Raw genomic sequence first — 18,223 nt, 5'->3', positions numbered from 1 at the left:
GGGCCTCCTGTTTGGCACATGGTGGGGGAGGGGGAGGGCCCGGTCTCGGGGGCCTCCCCGGAGGCGGCGTCTGTGGTGGTGGCAGTGGCTCCATCGTCCACAGAGGATTCTACTCTCAACCCCTCTTCTGGGGGTGCAGGGGGGTCAAGTCTTCGGGGAGTCAGTTCTCCACGGGGCCTGAGGATGGAGGGAGAGGAGAGAGAAATGGAATTACTGGGCAGAAAGGCTCATGGCTTCTGGCTTGCCGATCGGAGTGAAAACCAAGCCCTCACCATGGGGAGCGCCCCACCTGATCTGCTCTGTCCTTTTTCTGTCATTTACTCCCGCCCCCGACTCACTCTGCTCCAGCCACCGTGCTCTGCTTCCTTGCTGTTCCTCCAAGCACAGTCCCACCCCAGGGCCTTTGCACTGGCTGTCCCAACTGCCTAGCATGCCCTTAGCCCTTCCCATAGAACTCAGGCCTCCGTCGCCATGCCCCCTCTTCAGGGGTCTTCTCCGGGCCATTCTCAGTCAAGCAGTCGTCCCCCTCACCCCCCAAGGTCATTCTATCTCACTGCACTATAGTGGGGGGAGGGGTTGTTTGTTTTTTTTGGTGGCGCCGCATGGCTTGTGGGATCTTAGTTCCCCGACCAGGGATTTCACCTCGGCCGTGAAAGCACTGAGTCCTAACCACTGGACTGCCAGGGAATTCCCTTCCACTATAGTTATTTTCTTTCACATTTCTCCTCTGGGATAATCTCAGTCATTGTCTGCTTGCCCCTCTAGACTGGAAGATCAGAGAGGATGGGACTGCATTTGGTCACTGCTGCATCCCCAGCACCCAGTAGAGGCCCTGCAGAAAGTGCCGTCCCACCAGACTTTCCCACCATGATCCCTTCTCTCCCGGCAGAAGGAGAGCCTCCCACCCATACAACACATCCAGAAAACCAAGGTCTGTGGGGTGGAGACTCTCAACCAGGGCTACCCACCGGGCACCCTCCCACTCCACCTCCCACTTCTCACCTGAGTGGCCTGGGTCAAGTCATTGCCCTCACTTCCAGTCCCTGAGCCTCAGTTTCCCTCCCTTTAAATGGGGAGCATGACCCTCGTGTCCTTTTCAAAGGAGTAGGGAAACTCTGGGATTCCTGGCATCACTCAGCACCCAGGGAACGTGTGTGAAGTGGGCAGAGCCACCCCCCAGCCGTGGTCTTGAAACCAGCTCAGCAGCTTCCCAGCCCAGCTGCGGAATAGCTAAGGACTGAGTAAAGGGATTTGCGATTTTGTGTGATCGGGCCCTCCCTCTCCTCTCCAGGTGAGCAAAGGTGAAGTCATCCTGGATTGCTGGCCCTATGGGCCTCAGCCCTGACTCAACACTTGGCTGGTGTCCCCACGCCCTGGAACCCACCTCACCCTGTCCTCTGGGGGGCCTCTGAGAAGACCTCTGGGAGGAAGTGACATTTGGGGGTGAAATCTGAGGATGTTGCCAAGTGAAGGGTCAACCCTCAGCCCATCCCTCCTGCCCTTGACTCTGTATGTCCTCTCCTCTCCCCCTTGGAGCCTTGCCTGGCCTCCTCCGCAGCCTCCCTGCCTCCACTGGCCCCCACAAGGCCCAGGAGAAGTCTTCCTACACCCGGGGCTGATGCTGCCCCTCCCCAGCTCACACTCCTCCCGTGGCTCCCTAGTGCCCCCAGGACAAAGTCCCCACCCCTCCGCTTACCCTCAAGCCCTGTGGGGTCTGTCCTGCTCTCTCTCACTTCCCACACCCACCCCCCTCCACCCAACTCTGCAAGTAACCTCCAGACACACCCGCTTCCCTTCTGTTCCATGAATCAGCCAAGCTCTCTCCTGCCTCAGGCCCTCTGCAAGCTGTCCTGTCTTCTAGCACGCTGTCCCCTTCCCCTTCACCTAGTTAACGACAACCAACCCTTCAAGTCCCCGGTTAAAGGACCCTTCCATCACCGAGGACACAAAGCCCTTTCCTCTTGTCATCTGCTTTCTCAGCAACCCTGAGTTGGCACTTATTCACTTACTGTGGGACTGTGGGGCAGTGCTGTGGGTAGGGCGGAGGGGGGGCTCATTGATCTTGCCCAGCATGGAATCCCATGAGCCCAGTACAGCCGATGCAAGCATCTACTTCATTAAACGCAGTAACAGCTACCAGTTAAAGACCACTGCAGCTTGCAAGGGGACGATTAAGCCATTCAATCCCCTTAACAAACTTAGGAGTTAGATCCTGTTATCCTCCTCGTTCTACAGAAACTGAGGTACTACAGAGAGGGAAAGCGACTTGCCCTAGGTCACCCAGCCAAGAAGTGGCAGGGCCAACACCTGAACTCGGGCACAGTGTAGGGGAGCAGGTATGGAGTCCCCCCTGAAAAGAGCCAGTTGCACCTTCCCTCTACTTAGTTCTGTCCTCTGGGAACACCTCCACCCGCCTGGCCCAGTGCAAGCCCTGTATGCAGGGATGTTCTCCTAAGGTGGTGGTGAGGATTAGCATTATGGCGTAAGTGAAACGCAAGAAGGGTACCTGACAAATGCTGACTACTGGAGTGGACACAGACTCAGAGGCCAGGCAGCCAGGGTTTGTGCCCCGGCTCCTCATGCCTCTCTGTGCCTCAGTTTTCTCTTCTGTAAAATGGAGATGAGACTAGAATACACCCCATGGAATCATAGGGAGGATTAAATGGGGTAAGATGTTGCAAGCACATTCTAGGGTCTGTGAGAGTGCTTGCTGTTATTGCTATGGTGCTCCCTGGCCATGTCCTCTCTGCTCTGGTTCATGCTAACCAGCTTTGAGCCCCCTGGTTTCCTCTGGCTTCTTGTCTGCCTCTGATCAACCTATGCCCCCCAAAGGAGATGGGCTCAAAATCCACCAGGTACCAGACAGGAATCTTAGCACAAAGATGGGGCAAAGATCGGAAAGAAAAAGAAAGTAAGAGGGGGAGGGAGGGAGGGAGGCAGGGAGGGAGGCAGGGAGAGAGAGAGGGAGAAAGAAAGACAGAAAAGAAAAGAAAAGAAAAGAAAGAAAGAAAAGAAAGAAAGAAAAGAAAAGAAAGAAAGAAATGATTTGGGGCTTCCCTGGCGGTCCAGTGGTTAAGGGGGCGCGGGTTCCATCCCTGGTCGGTGAACTAAGATCCCACATGCCAAGGGATGTGGCCAAAAAAAAAAAAGATGGGCAAGACTCAGAGGGGATCCTTACAGAAGGGAAACTGAGGCTCAGGGAAGGGCGTGATTGCCCAAGCCCATCTGATGGACACCTCTTGGTCTGAGGGGGTTCCAGAGGTGGGTGGGGTTTCACTGGTGAGCAGCCAGACTGAGAGAGGGGAAGGAAGAAACTGGGAGAGAGGCAAAGAAATTCAGAGAGATGGGGACAAGAAAGTGGGAGAGACAGATGGGGAGAGATTGGCAGACGTGGGGCAGGACCAAGGGTCTGAAGCACGATACCTGCGGGCCGGGCGTCGGGGGCCCGGGCGGGGGGCCCCGGGGTCTCCAGCGCAGGCGAGACGGAGAAGCGGGAGAAGCACAGGGGGGGGCCTGGAGGGGGGAGGAGGGGGAAATCCTCCGCCCACTCGAAACTGCCTCCTAGCATTGGGGACGGGGGGGGGGTGAGGAGGGAGAGGAGAGGAGAGGACGCGGTCAGACCCTCAATCACTTCTTCAGCCCTCCGACCCCGCCCCTCAGCAGGCCCCGCCCGACGCTGCCCTTCCCATAGACCCCGCCCCCAACTCTGCCCCGCCCCGGCCCTCACCAAAGCCGCTGTCGTTGCTGGGAAACCCATCTCCGGGGGTGGCGGAGTGGGGAAGCGTCGGGGGCGCTGGGGGCGTTGACGGGTCCGTGTCCCCCTCGGGGGGGCCCTGGACACTCAGCTCGTTGGTTGGCGTCTCCTATGAAGGCATATTAGGGGAGGCAAGAGGGGGCGAACCGTCACATCGCACTCACTACATCCCAACAAGCAACAAACCCCGCTAACATTTCTGGGCTTCAGGCATCCCAATTTACAATCGCTCTCTCTGAAGATCCCCTAATCTGCCTTCGAAGCCTCAGGCCAGCTTTAACCTCCCCCGGCTTGAAGTTCCTCCCCCGACCACGGAGTCCCGCCCACAGCTAAGCAGTCCACTGCAGGAATTCTCTCCCGGCTCCTTAACGCGCTGCCTCCACGGAAGCCCCTAACCCAGGACTGTCTCCGTAAGTCCCGTCCCGTCTCCATGACCCTTACTCACGTCCTAGATCTCGGCCACAGGCGTCCAAGTGCGGGCCCCACAACTACCTGCTCCTATGGTCCTCCAAACCCTTAACCCATTTTGAGCATCTCCGGACCCTCCCGCGAGCCCCTAAGCCCCGCCCTCTGAAGAGGCCCCGCTCCAGTTTGTTTCAGTGCCCTAGGCCTCAGCTCTTGACCCTGTTCTCACTCATCTCAGAACCTTAGTATGCCCCGCCCCAGGTTCATCTAGACACGGCCCCAGTCCACAAGCACTACACCGCCCTGTTTTTCTCTTCAACAGTAACCTCTCAGGCTAGTTACTTTTAACACAATCCCCAACCCATCTCTCTTAGCCCCGCCGCAGTTTATTAGCTGTGTCCTATCCCTGAACCCACTACTGCACTTAGTATCTTAACACTACAAGCAGCATCTCTTTAAGCCCTACCTGCAGCTTCTCCATGGCCCACCCCTAGTGGATAAGATCCCCTCCATCCTGAGCCGGCCCCTCGGCCTCCACAACGTTAGAGCGCTGGTGCAGAAACCCCATCCCGAACTTCACTAGGCTCCGCCCCCACCATACAGACCACGCCCTAATCCTCTCACTTTCTCCTTAGCCTCTGACCACCAGGTACCGCGCTTTCCTTCCGGATCCGTTCTCACCTCCAGGCCTCTCCCTAGCCCTCCAGCACCTTCCCCCACCCCAGGCCCCACCTCTGCTCTGGACTCGGCCCTTCCCCTGGCCCCGCCCCATCCCCAGGCCCCGCCCTCACACTCAAGGACTCATCCTGCCCTATTTCCCTAGCCAGTCTCTCCCCAGGCTCCGCCCTCACCCTGCAGGCCCCGCCCCTACTTGAGGCGCGGCCTTCCTCCAGGCCCAGCCCCATTCCCTGGCCCCGCCCTTACACTCAAGGCCTCATCTGGTCCTTCAAGTCCCGCCCCATTCCCTGGCCCGCCCTCACCCTGCACACCCCGCCCCCAATCTGGGCGTGGTCTTCATCCAGGCCCCGCCCCTCCCTAGACCCAGCCCCGGGGTCCTGCGCGGGGGCAGCCCACCTGGTCGAAGAGGTAGACGGTCACGTCCCCGTGGAAGGAGACCATCTTGCGCTTCCTCTCCAGCTCGCTGTCCTCGGGTTCGTCGGCCCCGCGTGGAGACTTGAGCAGCCCCCGCAACGGGCGGGCCGCGTCCGTGTCGGCGCTGCTCACCACGACGGGCACCGGGGCTGCCCGCGCTCTCCCGGGGCCCCGCGGCCCCGCCAGCGCGCCCGCCGCTGCTGCCTCCTCGTCCTCCTCCTCGTCCTCGTCCTCGTCCTCCCCGTCCTCCTCCGACGGCCCCGACGCCCCCGCCCCGCCGGCCTCCCCGCCAGCTGCCCCGGCGTCCACGCCCTCCCACGGGGGTCGCCGCGGGCCCGGCCCCGGGAACGGCGTGAGCGTGAGCGGCGGCAGCGCCAGCGAGAGCCGCGAGAGCTTGGCTGCGAGGGGAGACACCCGGTGAGCTCCTGTTCCTGGGGAAACTGAGGCATGCCCTCCCGCCTAACTCTGTGTCCTTAGGTAATCTCAGCCACAGTCTGGGCCTGTTTCCACCCTTGTGAACCAAAAGGCTGCACTGTTTCCACCCTTGTGAACCAAAAGGCTGCACTGGGAGTCTCCAAGCAGAAGGGTAGCGGTCTTCCCCCTACTCCAGTGCTTAACCCTCCCCGTGGCTCCCCAGTTCCCACAGCACAAAGCCCCAGTTTCTCCCGGGGCCACGAGGCCCGAGTGCCCTGGCTGTGCTGACCTCTCCTGGTTCTGTCCCCACCTCATTCTGGCTTGACCTCCATCCAACCATATGGGCCACATCCCCATTCCTCCCACCTCTGAGCCTTTGCATAGGCTGTTCCCTCTGCCTGGAACTTCCTTATCTAACTCAAGTCCTATTCATCGTCCAGCTCTGTCTGGACTTTCAAAGCCTTTGGAGATCTACCAAGAGGTCAGGCCAGGCAACCCGCTCTGCACCCCATAGTACCAAGCACCTCGCCTTCCTAGCGGTTGATCTCAGTATAGAACTGTAATTCTGTGGCAGTGTGATTAATGTCTGCCTTGCCACAGAACAGAAACTGAGTTGGGCTCATTCTGGCTGTGTCCCCAAACCCCAAGCACATAGAAGTACTCAGTCAATATTTGTGAATAAATGTTCCCTGCTACACAATGTTGACCAAGGTACTTTCTTTCCCTTTTTGGCACTCAATCGCCAGAAAATTGGGGTGTCTAGCCATCTCCAGGTCCTTTCCCTGCCCTAAGACTCCTTGATCTCAGCCTGCTGGGGGGGAAGGACTTCAGGTCCCTGGAGGAGGAAACCTCACTTCAAATCCCAAGCCTACCCTGCTCTCTTGCTGTGTGTCCCTGGGCAAGCAGATCCACCTCTCTGAGCCTCTGTTTCCTCACTGGTAAATGGAGGGGCCACTCATTCCTCCATTACTGCATAAGTGAGCTGTGTGCCAGGCCCTGTGGGGGGCGATGGTGGGGATGAGAAGAGGGTCAGGGCAGGGCAAGGAGAAAGATGTATGTGGACCGAGTCACTCTCCACCCCTCATTCACTCAACTCCAGCTTCACCAGCCTTTTGCTATTCCATGAACATGCCAAGTTAATGCCCATCTCAGTGTCCTCTACCTGAAACATCCTTCTCCCAGATGTCAACCTGGCTCACTTCCTTCATGTCTGCTCAGAAGTCACCTCCTCATTGAGGCCTTCCCTGACCACCCATCTCAAGGTGATGGGGTGGAGTGGGGCTTTATAGAGGAAGCTATCAAGGGCTGTGGATACCCAGAGGAAGGACAGGGTGACAGTCTTTCGAAATCAGGAAGGCTTCCCAGGGAAGGGGGAATTTGAGTGGGGTCATGAAGGATGAGTAGGAGTTCACTGGATTTAAAAAAAAAAAAAAGAAAAGCATGCTATTCCCAGTCTCTTCGCACCCAACAACACCGACCCACCCCACCCCCGCTTCAGATCCTCTGAGGCATCTTAGTTGCTCATCCCCTGTCATTTTCATGCTGCCCAGGGTCTTTCCTGACACAGCTGGTTGCAAACTCCCCACAACAACCTTGAGGAAGTGGTAGTTTTCTAATGCCATAGGTTTGAGGAAGGAAGGTTCTGTGCTCAGTCCCCTTCCTGACCTTTCCCTCTTGAGCGTCAGGCTCCTCTGGCAAACAGAGATAATAACCCTTCCCTCAAGTGTGGCTGTGAGGTTGCCAATATAAAACAGGCCCAGTCATTTATAACTTTCATACCAGTATTTAAGGAAATCAGGCCTCTGGATGATTCCAGTGGAACCACAGTCCCTATGTCCACATCTAAGCAGGGGCTGTGTATTTTACTCTCCATTTATCTTCTCTTAAATTGTCCCCTCTCTATGACAAACTATTTCCTGTGTTCCTATCAAAACTCAGTTTCCAGAAAAGGCCTTTCTACTAGGCTTTCAAGCCACCAGTACTGGGGTGGGCAGGGCAGGGTCTGAGGCTCCCTGGGTCTCAGCCCTGGACAGCTCAGGGCCTGGTGCACAGGAGGCCTGGCACAATAAATAGATGCCTCAGCTTGTTGGAAAGTTTAAACCAGAGATCACGCACTGGCAGCCCAGCCCACAGAAAGGCTTTTTTTGAGTGGTTTCAACCATTATACACCCAGAACTCTGGCTTAAAGGGGGAAAGCAGCAGATTTGGCAACACCAGGTGGGCATTCCTGAATGGAGCTGAGAAGTAGCTGCATTTCCTCCCCAACTCCTACCCCACGTCTCCCAGCTCTCATTCATTCATTCATTCCCACCCGTCATTCATTCCCTTATACTGTCTGACCCCTGTGGGCATCTGAGTTTGCATCCCCTAGTTGACGTGAATTGTGATGTAACAGCAGGTGCTTAGAAGTGCCAGGCGTTGGGCCAAAGGCTTTGGAAGTCCTAACTCATTTAACCCTCACAGTCCTATTAGGTAGGCGCTATCCTTGTCATCCGTTTTTGGCAGATGGGGAAACTGAGGCACAGAGAAGGTCATCTGTCCAAGATCACAGCTAGGAAGGGGCAAAGCCAGGATTTGAGCCCAGGGAGTGTGGCTCTAGGGTCTGCACTTGTCACCATCAGGCTGACCTGTCTGGTACCTGGGAGCCTGAGCTTCTCAACTGCACCCTACATCTTGGAAGGAGCTGGGCCTCGGCCCCCAACCGCGCTCCCGTGCTCCCAGCAGCCTGCTCACCTTTGATCTGCTCGCTGTTCCCCTGAGGGGGTCCCAAGTCCAAGAACAGTCGTGGCATCTCGGGGCCCTTCCTCTCGGGCTTGGGGGGGTCCCCGTCTTCGTTGGGTGCTGTGTCTCCGCCGGCTCTGCTGTCTGGGACCCCGGGCTCTCCCTCGGAGGCTGCCTCCGGCCTGGCTCTCTGGGGCGCTGGCTCCGGCCTCGTCGGCTGTGCTTCCAGTGGCGGTGGAGGCGGCTGTGGCCTCGTGCTGTCGACCCATCCGGCCTTTGCGTCCACGCCGCTTCCGAGGCCGCCGCCGGGGGCCATCCCCATGCCCACTGGGGCTCGGACCCCACTCCCGAGGTCCAGCCTCCCAGCCCCGGGGGCTCTCGGTGCCCCCCCAGTCTCGGGGGCTCTCCTCTCGGTCCCGGGTTCCAGCACCCCGCTCCTGAGGGCTGGGCCAGTGGGGCCAGGGGCTGTCTCCCCGCCGTTCAGGGCCAAGACCACTGCGCCAGGTGCCAGGGCTCTCTCCAGCAAGGTCTCTGGGGCTGGCTCCCCGTTCATGGGGGCTGGAGCCCCACTCTCGGGCATCTTCTCCCAGGGCCCTGGGGCTCTCCAAGGCCCAGTCTCTGGCAGCCTCTCCGGGTTCCTGGGGAGTCTCAGGCCCCCATTCTCTGACACCTCCTCGATCTTTGGGGGTGTCAGGCCCCCATTCACCAGCACTTGCTCTTCTCTCGCCGGGGACCCCAGGCCCCCATTCTCCAGCACTTTCTCCTCCCTCCTTGGGGGTGGCAGCTCCCCATTCGCCAGCACTTGCTCTTCTCTCTCTGGGGACCCCGGGCTCCCATTCTCCGCCACCTTCTCCTCGACGCCCAGGGCTCTCTGTTCCCCGTTCTCCAGCACTGTCACCCCGTTCACGGGGAGGCTCGGGCCCTCTTGCGGGCTTGGGGCTTGCTTCCCGCTGTCCAGGACTGTGGGGCCCCTGCTTGGGCCCGGGGCTTTCTCTCGGTTCCCGGGGCCTCTCGCCGCCCTCCTGGGCCCTGTCTCGCGGGCGGCTGCCCCCTTCTCCCCCAGGAGCTTCCTTGTCACGTCCTCCCGCAGGGACATCAGCAACTGCTCGGTGCTCACTTGAACTACGAAGGTCGGCTTCTCCCGGGCCCCCGGGAGCGGGAGGGGACCCGGGTCTGGGGGTGGCCGGGGCGCTCCCGGGTCGGGGGGCTCGGGGGGAGCCCGTGGTCGAGGGACCCCTTCCTCCTCTGCTGCCCCCCCACCGGGGAAGGCTCCCTCGGGGGAAAAAGGGGTCTCGGTCTCGTAGCCGCTGTCGCCCGGTTTGGGGCCCGGAGACGACAGGCCTGAGCCGGGACTGGCCACGGCCGAGGGGGGGTCGGGGGACACGGCCGGGTCCGCGGGGGCCCGAGGAGGTGGCGGCGGCGGGGGGGGAGCGGGAGGTGGCCCCCGCCCGGGGTACTGGGGCGCCGCCGCCCCCATGAGGGGGTCCAGAAACTCGGGGGGGGCCGAGGCGGGGGGGTTCAGGGGCAGGTCGGCCAGGGAGCCCCGCTCCGCCCGCAGGGACGAGTCGTCCTCGGGGGGATGGGGGCAGCCAAGAGCAGGGTGGCCGCCCCAGCCGGCGACGGCGTCCCCCCGCTCCAGGGGCAGGCAGGAGCAGGCCCCCTCGCGGCTGCACAGGGGACAGGGTAGGGGGCCCCGGCGGCTGGGGCCCCCCCCAAGGCTGCTGCTGTCTTCCCCCGGGGAGCTGCCTTCCTCCTCCTCCTCCTCCTCTTCGGCCCACGGGGTGGCCCCCCGCTCCCCCAGCACCTCGGCGGGGTCTCCTGCCAGGGTCTCCCCGGCGCCCCGGCCCTCGGGGTCCCAGCCGCTCAGGAGGAAGCTGCCGGAGGCTGAGGACTGGGCCGGGAAGGGCCGGGCCGCCGGGAAGAGGGGGGAGGCCCAGGTCTCGGACACCAGCTGGGGGACCTCGGGGGGGGCCTGGGGGGCCTGGGGGGCAGGCACTCCTGGGTCCAGGGGGTCCCAGTCATTGGGGAAGAGGGGCTCTGGCGGGGAGCCATGCTCCTCGAGGCGGATGTAGTATTCGCTGCTCACGGAGGGGCTGCGGGCGCTGATGACCGGCAGCACGCTGGGCGTGGACAGCGCCTCGTAGAAGGGGTTGGAGGGGTTGGCGTGGGGGGCCGGGGGTGCGGACGCCGGCTGCCAGGTGGGTGCCCCCCCGCCCCGACCGGCCCCCCGCCGCGCCTTCTCCCACAGGCACTCAAGGTTGAGGCCACGGCTACTCTCGGTGACCGTGAGCACGTCGTCCGGGTCAGCCCCAGGGAAGCCATCCAGAAGGGGGAACGGAGAGGACAGGGTCCCCGGGCGGGGCACGCTGTGCTGCGGGGGCCAGGGCCAGGGGAAGGGACCATCTCGGGGGGGCGGCGGCGGCGGCGGGGGCCTTGGGGGCCGCTCGGAGAGCAGGTAGGTGAGCTGCAGTTGCAGATCAGAGGCCGAGGGGCGCTGGGCAGGCGGCCGCCAGCAGGACTGCAGGATGTCGTACCTGGGGGAGGGGGAGGAGGCAAGAGTGAGTAGGGCAGAGTCCTGGGGGGGGGGTCACTGGGGGTGGGCAGAGACCAGGAGAAAGTGGGGGGCAGAGACCCAGGGAGAAGAGGACCAAGACCCAGAGAGAGGGGGGAACAGAAACCAGAGAGAGGGAGACAGAGACCTAGAAGAAGAGAGGACAGCAAGGCACATGTGCAGAAATGAGGGTTAAGGCGGCCTTCGCGTTTGGGTTACAAGTTGTGGAATCAGAGACAAGCAAGCAGCAGGGGTCTTCTAGGGTTGGAGAAACTAGGTTCAAACTCCAGCTGTCACTCCATGCCTCAGTTTCCCCATTCCAAGTAGTGGATGCTGGCGGAAGGGGTGGGGACGTCCCCACTCCATTCTAGGGCTGGCAGCAAGTGGTGCAGTTGTGGATGGGGGAGAGTGTGAAATGACGCGGGGGATTCTGGGATCATCCTGGGGTGGGAGGTGGAAGGTCAGGGGTCCGGGGTCAGGCCCCGCCCTCACCAGTAGTCCCCGTAGGGCAGCTTGAGCCTCGGCCTGGCTAGCTTGACGTGCTGCTGACGGACGACGAAGGCGAGGACCTCCTCGTCTGATAGGTGGCGGTAGGGCTGTGCCCCAAACTCAAACAGCTCCCATAGGGTCACCCCTAGGGACCTGCGGGGAGCAAAGGGCAGAGGAAGGTCAGAGCCCTGCCCTGACGGGCCAGGGGGCCTCCCCTCCAGGCCTCAGTTGCCCCATCCGTAGAACCTGTGACCCTTCTGCCTTCCTTGCCCTCCTCGGCCGCCCCCCGGCCCGGGCCCCTCACCAGATGTTGCTCTCACGGCTCTGGTCCACCACCATGAAGGTCCCGTGCAGCTCCCCGAGGAGCTCGGGCGCTGCCCAGCGCAGCGGGATCCACAGGCGTTCGGGGGTCAGGTAGTAGTCCTCCTGGGTGTGGGCGGCACGGGGCGCGGTCAAGCAGGCCGGGACGCCCCCCGCCCCCTCCCAGCTCTGATGGAGGCCAGCCCTCACCTTGTAGTTGCTGTGCGCCAGCCCGTAGTCTCCGATGCGCACGGTGAGGTCGGAGGTCAGCAGGCAGTTGCGCAGGGCCAGGTCGCTGGGGGCGGGCGAGGGGGGCGAGGTAAGAAGGGGGTAGCTTGGGGAAGCCCGCCCCCCCTTCCTAGACCCCGCCCACTTTCCCGCACTGCTCCCCTTCCCTCTTCTTTTCCTCCCTCCTCCTCTCCTACCTTGACTCCTCCCCCTCCCCTGACTCCTCCCTCTCTTCTGTGACCCCTCCTCCCTTCCTGACTCCTCCTCTACTCTCCTGACTCCGCCTCTTCCCCCTGACCCTCCTGGGCTTTCCCCCCTTTTTGTGTCTCCCACTCAGGCCTCCTTCCATCCTTAAACCCCTCCCCTGTGGCCTCACCATCCACCCCCGTAGCCTGGCCTCTTTCCCCTAAGTAGTCCCCTCCCCCCCCATTCCTCCCGGTGGCTCCCGGGCTGCCACCTGTGCACATAGTTGTGGGAGTGGAGATGTGCCAGCCCGCGGGTGATCTCCAGGCCCATCCTCTGCAGTGTCCGCAGGTCTCGAGGGGGCAGCTCAGGGGACAGGCCCTCGGGGGGCCGCTGGGCCCGGAGGTAACGCTTCAGGTCCCCCTGGGAGAGAGGGCAGGGAGGGGTCAGCACCACCGCCCCCTCCCAGGCACCCACACCAGGCAATCCGAGGCGAGGATGGGATGACCTCTGCCCTCAGTGGGCAGCCCCCTCTGGGCCTCAGTTTCCCCTGCTGCTCAGAAGCGCACAGGAACAGCACCCACCCACCTCATGCGCTAGTTCAGGGTGCACCACCTGGGGAGTGAGGACTCATCTACAGAGATGGCAGTGCTTGTCACAGGTGTGGCTATGATGATGATGATGATGTCATTGCTGCAGATCCCTAGGAACTGCCCTGAGCCCTCACCCCGCCCAGCTCCCGGCTCTGCCTCCCCTGCCCCAGACCCTCACCAGTTGACAGAACTCCATAATCAGCAGAAAGGGCAGTGTCTCCACGCAGACGCCCAGGCACTGAAGGACGTTGGGGTGCTGCAGGCTCCTGCGAGGGGAAGGGGGTTGCCTGGGTCAGGAAACAGCCCCTTCCATCCCACCCCAGCTCTCTGTCCCACCCAAGCCTCCCAGCAAAACCAAACTGTTGCTTCAACCTCTTTGGTCTCAGTTTCCTTACTCCTTTCCCACATCCCCACCTCAGGACCACCCCACTGTCTCCCAGTCCCTGAGCCAGACCCCCAGGCACCTCCTTGCCCCTCCTTCTGGCTCACCACCCCCTCAGCCTTTCTTCCTGCCCCCTGACTCTTCCCCCTCCCCTGCCCTCCCTACAGCCCCAGCTCAAGCCTCCTCACCTCCTGGACTCTCTTCTCAGCCTCCTGCCGGCCTCCCTGCCTCCAGTCTCTCCCTTCCAGTGTGTCCCTGACCTGATGCCCACCTGCTTACGACCCTCCATGGCTCCCTGGTACCCTGGGACAGAGCCTGGCTCACTCCTCGGTCTTTCCGGCCCCTCTGCCTTCCCCAGTGTCATTCTTCACGCCTGTGTACCTCTCTCCAAACGCACAGGTGCCTGCTTAGGCTCCAAGCCTTTTGCATGTACGCTTCCCTCTGTGGAGAACACTCTCCTCTCATCAAAGTCCTCCTCATCCCTTAGTTTCAACATCATTTCCTCAAGAATTGTCACTGTCCCCTCCAACACTGGGGGATACCCCTCTTTTATCCTCACATTGTGGGTAAGAGTCAGGCTTGGGGGTCTGAATCCGGTCTCCTTCTTTCCCAAGTGTGTAACCTCACAGAAGTCATTTCACCTCTAGATCTGATCTAACACGGGAGCCACCGGCCATATGTGACAACTGAGCTCTCGAAATGTGACAGAGGTAGCTGAGGGAAGACATTTTGAACTTGGTTACATTTTACTTAAGACGAATTTAAATAGCCATAGGTGGCTAGTGCCTGCCAGCACGGGCCTAGAGAGAGACAAGCAGGGAAGCAAGTAAAAGGATGAAGTAATGACAAACTAGGATACGTGTTATGCAGAAAATACACAAGTTGATGTGACGGAGCATTCCAGGGTCCTCCTTAGGTGGGGGAGGGAGAGAGGGAGTGTGTGTGTGTGTGAGTGTGTATGTGTAAGGGAAGGCCTTTCTGTTCTGAGACCCAGGAAGGGCAAGGGTTCCCACCATCTGAAACTGGGGCTGGGTGAGGCAGGAGGGATATTCTAGACAGAGGGAACAGCAGGACGGCGGTCCTGTGGCAGGAAAGAAGCTGGCATGTGGGAGGGTCAGTGGGGAGACCGCGTGGCAGGGGGTGAGAGGGCTGGTGGCAGGAAGGGAACAGGGCTTGTGGGCTGTAGGGACCAGTGGGATTTTGTCCTGCAGGCCGCAGAAAACCATGGGAGGTTTCAGAGGAAGGGGCTAAGAAAATCTCTGGGCAAAGCTCACTTTTACAACCTTCTGATAAGAGGTCCCCGTGTATGCGCCCTTTCCATGACAGGGCACTCACTACCCCACAGGGCATTCATGTAACAAATGTTTATTTAATTCTTGTCTAGAAGCCCTTAGAGTGGAGGGGAGACCAGGCAAGGGAGGGACAGGGTCCTGCCTTCCCAGACCTCCCAGTCAAATGGGGACAGAGGTGGGAGGACCCTGGTCTGTGATTCTGATTCTGTCCTTCCTCACGCACAAGCAGGGGCCTGAGGAAGGGAACCACCATGAGGTACCCAGTGCCTAACACAGGGTCATCTCGCATCCTCTCAGCTGCCCTCTACATGAGGCTGCTCAGCCTTCCTGGACTCACTTTCCAGATGAAAATACTGAGGTTCAGAGTGGAGAGGGGCAGGTCTCCAGCTCAGCTTCTGTGCTGTCCCCTCGCCTTCATCACACTGCCTTCATTTCCCCAGCTCTGTCCCAAGGAAGAACCTGAGGCTCAGGGAGGGAAACTCTCTGGACTGAGTGGCACAGCCAGGAAAAGGTAGATGGACGATTCGAATCCAGATCTGACCCCACACTGCACTCCTCCCACTTCCCAACGTTACCTTCCTGAGGCACAAACTCAGATATTTGGGCCTTCCGAGCCCCACATCCAGCGAGAAGTACCCATACCTGTACGGCTGTGCTTCTGAGATGAACTTGCGCTGCTCCAGGGGCCCTGCGCTGGCTCGGAGCTCCTTTACCACCACCTGGGCTGGGGTGTAGTCCGAGAAAATCTCTCCCAGGATCACCTGATCAAGGGGGACCCAGGAGGCAGCGCCTGTGGTTTCCCCAGCCCCATCCCAGGGACCACCCTCCACCCCACCGTATGGCTCCCATCTTCCCCCTCTTTCCAGCCTCTTCCTTCAAATCCCACCACCCTCGTACTCCCACCAGACGCGGGGTTAGAGACTCACAGGCCCAGAGTCCGATGGACGCAGGGACGGGTGGAAGGATGGACAGACGGACGCGTGGAGAGCCGGATGGCGAGGCGGAGTGGTCAATGGAGTGAGGAGGGAGGCGCTGACCGACAGGTGGCGGGGGGATGGAGTGGACGGGAGTGGGTGAGAGGTGAACAGAGGGGAGGGCAATGGGTGGGCTGAGGGGGGCAGGGGGACGAGGCAGGGGGCAGATGAGTAGTGGTGGGAGCAGGGGGGATGACACAGAACAGGAGCATCGCCCTGGATCGTATGCACCCTCCGCCGCCCACCCCCAACCCCACTTAATTACCTTCCCGAACCAGCCACTCCCAATCTCTTGCAGGTAGCTGAGGTGCTGGCGGCTAAGGCCCAGGGGGGTGGTCATGTCTGGTGGGGGGCAAAAGGGAGAGGCACCTGAGCCTCTCTCCCCTCCCAAGTGCCAACAACACCCCTCAATTCAGTGGGGACTGGGGTCAAAGCAGACACAACAAATCTCTTTTCATTGGCTGCCCCAACATTCCACGATGGGATCTCTGCCTCCTCATTGGCTGCCCACAAGTTTCCAACGTCCAATCTGTCCTTCCCTTTGGCATCCCAAGCTCCTATGACATGACTTCAGCCTGCCATCGGCTACCTCTGACATTAAGATCTAGGCTGACCTTACCATTGATTGCCCCACAAGAATCCCCAAATCTGGTTGTGGATGAAGCAATGGCTTCTACCAAGATGTTCTCTGACTTCCTTCAGGCTGCTTCCAAGATTCCGGGGCTCCCACCTCTGCCTTTCCCCTTGGCTGCCTTGGGCCTCTGCTCCCTGTTCCCTGAGGGAAAACTCTCAGGGCCTTCCACCCTGTCCCGTGGGGCCATGAGGCGCTAGTCAGGGTGCGGGGCAGTACCTGAGTGTGATGGCTGCGGGGCAGGCATCGGCAGGGAGACCTCGGCCAGAGGGAGAATGTAGACATCAGGCAGCGACTGTGAAGAGGAGGTCTCTTCGGCGGGGGGAGTGTACTCTCCGGAGCAATCCTCCCCTTCTGGGTTCTCAAACTCCTGGGGCCGGGAGGGGGGAGAGGGGGAGAACACAGGGCTGAGACATGCCATGGTCCTTCTCATCAATACTATCCCCATCTTTCTCATAACTGCCCCCCGATCCCAGTCCAATTCCCATCCCAAGGCTCTGGACCTTGCCATAACTTCAGGCCTGAAGGGCTCTCAGACTCGCTACGCCGCTCCCCCTCCTACCACCTGGATTGAGGGGGAAAGGACTTGCTGGCGTCTTCCTCCCGACCTTGAATCCCCTCATGCACCTCACCTTGAAGCCGACATCGCCCCGTTTGCAGCACAGACAGGTGAGGAGGAGGAAGATGAAGGCCAGCAGGCCAGAGCAGGAAATGAGGACCACGGCATAGGGAGGAGCCAGAGGGGCCCGGCCCAGGGCGAATCCATCTGTGGGCACAGGACTGGGCTGGGGTCCCGGCTTCAAGGCCCTGGTTCCCGGATTCCTTGCCCCTCCTCATCTAGCTAGTCTTCACTACAACTCCCATGATGCTCTGCAACCAGGGCCCCTTGGCAGAGGAGCCGGATGGCCCAGGGCATTGTGGGAGTTGTAGTTTGGGGCCTTCTCAAGTGGTTGGGTTGGGGGTGGGGTCCCTCCTCTCGCCCCAACCTGGGACTCCCCCCCATCACCTCACCCCCAGGCTTGGATGAATTTCAGTGAGGACTGAGGGAAGGAGGAGTAATAGTGGAGCCTGGAGCTCTCAGAATTTAAAATACGCTCCCACAACAGCCTTCTTACCCCCTGTTTGGGGAAGAGGATGAGCCCCCAACTGCAGGCTGGGAGAAGATTCTTGCCCCATGCCGGAACCTCCTAGTTACGGGGGTTGAGGCTTGTTTCTTTTAGGGACGCTTGGAGCACACACATGTCCTCTGTTCCCAACCCAAACCCCTGAGAAGGCAGCTCCGCAAGCCTTGGGTCTCCCCCAAAGCTAGAGACAGCCTCCAATGCTGTGTCCCCCTTAGAAACAGTATTCCTCTCCTCTGTCCCCAATTCTCCCAGAGGCCCTGTCCTTCCCCGGCTCCCCGCACACACCTGCACACATGCGTGTGCACACACACATGTTGCCCGAACGGACCCCCTCCCCACCCAGCCCCCAGCCTTCCTCCCACAGGCCCTGCTAACACAGGCACCGTCCCCGCGGCTCCCCAGGCCCTGGCTCGCTGCGGGAAGACGCCACACAGGTGATGGGGCCAGAGCCCCGCAGACAGACCTCCAGGGCAGGCCGGGGTGGGGGTGGGGGCCGCTGGACAGCCGGATGGCCGGACAGACTTACCTGGGTGGGCCGGGGACGCCAGGCAGCCGGCGGTGGAGACGGCCGCGAGGAGGATGAGGGCGCCGGGGGCAGGCATCTTGTCGAGGATGGAAGGGAGGTGGAGGTGGTGGCGGCTGGGGAGGAGGGGGGGGCGGGCCCTCAGCCCCCAGCCATGGGGACCCGCGCGACCCTGGCCTCCCCCCAGCCCAGGAGAGGGGCAGGAGACTCAGGACAGGGGGAGGGAGGGGCTGCTTACTGGCTCAGGTACCCCCCTCCCCCTCTTTGAAGGGACAGACAGATGAAGGGATGGAGAGGCGGACAGAGGAGAGGAGCTGGGGAGCCGGGGTTGCTGGGGGGGAGAGGGTAGGATGGGGGGGAGAATGAGGGCCCCGCCCCCGAGGGCAGCCGGGATTGGGGGAGCAGAGAGCCTGTCAGAGGAAGGGTGGGAGGAGGGAGGATGGAGGGAGGATGGAGCGTCGTCATGGCAACTGGCTCCCCAGTAGCATTGGCTGCCAGGAGGGAGGGGAGGGGGAGGGACAGACAGGGACCAGCAGACCCTTGTGTGGGGGGGACACAGGGCCCACA

At 61.0% G+C, this 18,223-nt stretch overlaps 1 protein-coding gene across 1 annotated transcript; it reads right to left on the bottom strand.

The window, feature by feature from the left end:
• Positions 1-25: 25 nt before the first annotated feature.
• Positions 26-17,801, bottom strand: LMTK3 (lemur tyrosine kinase 3). The gene is made up of 15 exons (XM_060000725.1): positions 17,660-17,801; positions 16,642-16,775; positions 16,229-16,379; positions 15,644-15,720; positions 15,047-15,165; positions 12,909-12,996; positions 12,412-12,560; positions 11,937-12,021; positions 11,731-11,852; positions 11,430-11,579; positions 8,399-10,920; positions 5,234-5,649; positions 3,728-3,863; positions 3,424-3,561; positions 26-177 (listed from the first exon to the last, which is right to left on the bottom strand). The coding sequence occupies exons 1-15, from the start codon at positions 17,733-17,735 to the stop codon at positions 161-163; spliced, it is 4,380 nt and encodes a 1,459-aa protein (XP_059856708.1). The 5' UTR covers positions 17,736-17,801; the 3' UTR covers positions 26-160.
• Between the last annotated feature and the right edge of the window lie 422 nt (positions 17,802-18,223).

The sequence above is a fragment of the Delphinus delphis genome, chromosome 20, assembly GCF_949987515.2.
Source record: "Delphinus delphis chromosome 20, mDelDel1.2, whole genome shotgun sequence".
In the NCBI taxonomy this organism is placed as follows: domain Eukaryota; kingdom Metazoa; phylum Chordata; class Mammalia; order Artiodactyla; family Delphinidae; genus Delphinus; species Delphinus delphis.
This window is presented reverse-complemented; position numbering and strand designations above follow the sequence as displayed.